The 4,861-nt window shown below is 38.6% G+C and overlaps 1 protein-coding gene across 2 annotated transcripts in view; it reads right to left on the reverse strand.

The window, feature by feature from the left end:
• Window positions 1-3,261: 3,261 nt before the first annotated feature.
• LOC106942116 (vesicle transport protein GOT1B-like) overlaps window positions 3,262-4,861 on the reverse strand; it is a 23,938-nt gene continuing 22,338 nt past the window's right edge. For both annotated transcript variants that reach the window (XM_015025294.1, XM_015025296.1), the window contains one exon: window positions 3,262-3,784. In XM_015025294.1, coding sequence (XP_014880780.1) covers window positions 3,746-3,784 — 39 coding nt within the window. In that variant the 3' untranslated portion in view covers window positions 3,262-3,745. The remainder of the gene's footprint in view (window positions 3,785-4,861) is intronic.

A 4,861-nucleotide genomic window follows, 5' to 3' on the forward strand; every position in this document is an offset into this window, starting at 1 on the left:
TGTACTTAAGTACAGTAACGAAGTACTTAGTCGTAAGTCAGTGCCTCACCAGCAATGAACCTCACCGCACGTCACTACTGTCGGTGGCACCGACTCAGACTGCCTGTAGCGAACCGGGCATTTATCAGCCTGATTAAGTTAGTCAGAAGTTTTCTCTGCAGCCGAAGCATTTCTGTGTTTAGGGGCGAGGCGGGATTTTTCCCGCTATTGCAAGGACAATTATAAAAATATACATAGAAACAGTTTTTCTAATGTCAACATCAGACAAACCAGTGTATAAAAAAATATTCTTGCCCATAATCTGATAGTTAGAGCGCACAGATCCGCCCGCTCCTCCTCACCATGGACCCAGCGTCTGAACAACATGGAGACAGAGGAACTGAGAATCATTATTAGTCTTTGGGCAGCCAGACTACTATATTTCCGGACTATAAGCCCCAGATATCTCTGACACTCTAGGTTTTCCACAACGATGCTTCGAACCGCATGGTTCAAAGCTTAGGAAAAAAGTAGCGGCTTATAGTCCGGAAAATACAGACTATATAAATACGGAAAAATTTTGCTAAATTATTATATATAGCTAAATATTATTGCTCAGGGGCACAAGTAGGCCTTCTGACATACAGATTAAAATAAAAATTTTAAATTGGAAAAAATATTTTTTGAAAAAAAATAATATATATTAAAAAAAACTCAAAAAGGGCACTAGGGGCATCAAGGATAAAAAGGGAAGGGGCTCAAGTCCCTTTCGCACCCACCCTCCCTCCTTCTGCACGTGCAGAGGGAGGGGGGGTGCTGCGTCATGGTGACGAGTCATGGTGACAGTCACCATGACAGTCATGGTGACTGTCACCATGACGCAATCACAACTGTTCTCCTAACTTCAGCAGCATCACTTCCTCCGGCAAAACCTGAGATGTACAAACAGTTTTTGTACATTTACCATGACGCAGCTCCAAGGCACGGTACCGCCTGCTCACTGTTCGCTCTGCTTCTCCTTAATGTTTCTACCAGGCGGTTCGCACCGCTGGTGACGGGATCTGGACTGGAGGTGAGCGGCTTGAATAGAAGTTACTGTAGAACCTCAACTGATTCGGCCACAGCTCACAAAATATCAAATTATAAACATCAGCGAAAAATAATCTAAACTGCAGCAAAAGCCAAGCCCGGTTCCACAATTAAATAAACCAAAATCTCCCAAAAGCAGGACGAACTACCATAGGGGCTCCCGGGAGATTCCAGGTAGATTCTAGGTGAGAGATGCGCAGAGCAGCGGCTCGTTCTTCGTGCAGGGCCGACCGAAGGTAATATGAATTATGATTTAGCTCCTTGGCCCCCTCCTGCTAAGAACCTCAGCATCACTAACCCTGTTTAAATATAGATTTTGTGAAGTCTATGATAGTGAGCCCAGATTAATTGGCCAAATTTAAAATCAGTCACTGCTTTTTTTTTTTTTTTACTATTTGCTGTGATGTATTTGTGAACAAACCCAGCTCAAATACAAAGATTACACCATACCGTAGCCATGGTAACACAACAATCAAACTATCAAGATGACTCTTTAAATTTTTACAAAGTAAACTTCCTAACAAATCTTAAATGTACTATTGTTTTTTTTCTCTGTTGAATGCATTAAAGAAAATTTAATAGCATTGTAATTTTCAATAAATGAATGCTGGTTTAGATCTATGGTCTGTGCTACAATCCAACCATTTATAGGGGACCCTGAATGTCTGGGGGCCCTACCAAGCATCTACTCAGTTTTCCTTTCCTTGATAAAAGTCTTATAATTCTAGATCTGTGCTAACATCAAAAAATTATGTAGTTAATCTGTCTGAGCTTTTTTGATCTTTAAAACAGTCTCCAGCCAAGTTGTTAGAGGTTAAACAGAAGTAGTAGGGCTTATTTAGTAAAATAGCATAACATTTGTTTATTTCATAACATGCTTCATAACCAGCAAACTTTTCTCCTATGGTATGTTTAACAGCTACAGCCTCAGATCAACACAGCCCTTCAGGTTTTTGTCAGCAGAAAGAAACAGCAACTTTATACCTGTTGGGGAAAAAATAGACTTTATTTGCTTTGCATTGCCCCACATGATGACAATCATGGAGTATGATCCGATTAAATATTAGATTCTTGATTAATATGGGTTGTTGCTATGTTGTACGATGTTTGAAGATCTTGTTCATTGTGCCCCTTTTTAACTTTGAGACCCTGCCCCTCCAAAGGTCCCTGCATAGCCCTGGAGTCAACGATGTAAGATACTGGGATCTACTCTCGCTCTTGGACTGCTGCTACGCGATACTGGTAGTAATATTTCACAGACGGAGCGCCGCTCAACCTCCACCAGACAGTGAACTCTCACACCGAACGTCTGCTTAAAGCTGCAGCATGCAACTTAAAAATAAAAGATTTTAGATAAGTATTAAATATGTCTATTATGTTTAAATTAGTTGAATTTATTGCCAGATAACATGGTATCATTTATACCTAAAGCAAAAAAAATTAACAGCCAATCCAGGCGGCAGTGATCGGTGATTATATATATATATATATATATATATATATATATATATATATATATATATATATATATGTGTGTGTGTGTGTGTGTGTGTGTGTGTGTGCACGTGTATGCACACACACACACACACACATACACGTATACATTGACAAATATTATCAACATTTGTTGTTAATAGTCAATAACACTGACTTTGTCAAAAAAGTCAATGTTATCGACTTTGACCCAATAAAGTCGATAACATTGACTGACCAGTTCCACCAGTTCTGTCAGGAGGAGTGGATTGTAACTTGGGAAAAGCTTGGGGAAGGAAACCCAAAATGTTTGACCAAGGCAGTTCAAAGGGAGTGCTAGCAAATACTGAGGATAAGAATGTAAACTTCTGATTTGAATACATTATTAAATTAATCTTTGACATATTCTGTCATTATTGTGGCTTTTAGGAAAATAATTTTAAAACCAGACCAAACATCAAAAGATGTTTGGTCTGGTTTTACTTCAGAGAGAGAGAGAGGGGAATAAGTATTTTTATTCAGTGTGCCTGAAATGAATTCACTTTCTAAAATGAGTTACAAAATATTAAACATTTTTCACCATATTCTAATATTTTTAGTTGCACCCGTGACCTCAAACTTTTAGCACTTGACTAAGCCACACCACCTGGTTGGAAAACCTAATTTGATACAGGTTTGGAATGAACAAAACTAAGTATGAAATAAAGTAGTACACTCATCTTTTTTAAAAATAATTTATCCTTAAGCAGTATCTGTCAACCATAACATGAAACAAATCAGACAGCTTAAAGGCAGAAATAGTGACATAATAGAATTACTGCAAAAAAGAAAGAATACTTATCCATATGAGCCTAATGCTGTGGCACAAAAATCAAATTTGGCAAGCTGAGGACCAACTACTGTATGAAAGCATCTGGTATGCTTTTGATGATCAATAAGGCTGATAATTTATACTTCCAACATTCTCAAACGACTCACTCGTCGTTTGAGAATAGATAGGATTTATGATAACATTAATGAATCCATACTTGACACATCAGTGATTCAGAGCTGAGGTGCCAGAGATTGGTGGTATCTGCCGGTGACATTACAAAAAGGAAGCAGTGTTTGTCTGGTAGAAAGGAGAGTCTGACCATTTGCTCTCATTCAGGATCAGAAGGAACAGGGTTAGAAAAGCTGCTGCGGTGGAACTGGGTCCAAACAGTCATACCATGGTGTTGCCCTCAGTTGCCTTGTCCATGTACTAAAAGGAAGGAGAGGAAAGTCAGTGTCATTAATGTGTAAAAGACTACGTAATAATAAATAAATAATGCATAACTTAATCTTGATGGTATTGACGGGCCCTATCGCCACCATCAAGGCACAGAGACATTTTACAAAGATATGCTCTCATTATTTCTAGGTTATTTTCATAGTTGGACCATTCCAGAAGCCCTTCTATTCAGAGCTGAGGTCTGACTGATGCTGTGCACTGCTACTCAGTTTCTGAATTTTCCTTTTGCTTAAAATAAAATAGGCAGGAAATTTTAAAGACAAACCATTTTATTAAGGAAACATCAGTGCTTTGCTGCTGTAAAACTTAGAGCCGGGGACTAGCAGCAGCTGAAAGCCTGACTAACTGACCACCACCTGACTAAATATTTTTTTCTGCTTGTTTACTCTAAAAGGTAAGGTAATTTTATTTATATAGCACATTTTCAGTAACAAGGCAATTAATTCAAAGTGCTTTCAAACCAGCAGAATGGTGAAAAGAAGGAACTATGCAGTCATTTGCAGTATGGGTTGTCGTACTTGATTTATCTGAAAACAACCAAAGCATTAAGCAGGTGTTCATTCCCTACTTTTACTAAAGTATGTGACAATCAAAATAAAGACATGTGACGACCTCACTTTCAAAGTAATAATGTGTTACATTATTTTATGAGGAGTAGGAATAATTGCTGTTGCTTTTCTTTCCTTTTTTTTTAAAAAAAAAAGCAATTGTGTTTTTGCATTATCAGTCACTAATGTCCGTAAGAACGGAACGGACTGAAGGCTGACAATCACTGCTCTATCAGATGAACAAGAGCAGCGGGCGCTTAGTGAGCGATGGAGAAGTAGGCAGCGTTTCCCTAATGCAAATTTCAAAATATATTTATCACTAACTTGACATTTGGCCAGTTTTACAACAGGTTGTGAGAGAGAGCAGTCTGCACCAGGACAGGATGTAAGCAAATTTGAGGATGCATACCTCCAACAAGGACAAGAAAGCGAAACAACCAGGCCCAACCACCCCGGACTCACTTGAAGGTAGCTATCTGATAGCTAATGCTACCATCCT

The sequence above is a fragment of the Poecilia latipinna genome, unplaced genomic scaffold (genome assembly GCF_001443285.1).
Source record: "Poecilia latipinna isolate Pla-1442-1.1 unplaced genomic scaffold, P_latipinna-1.0 Scaffold4048, whole genome shotgun sequence".
In the NCBI taxonomy this organism is placed as follows: domain Eukaryota; kingdom Metazoa; phylum Chordata; class Actinopteri; order Cyprinodontiformes; family Poeciliidae; genus Poecilia; species Poecilia latipinna.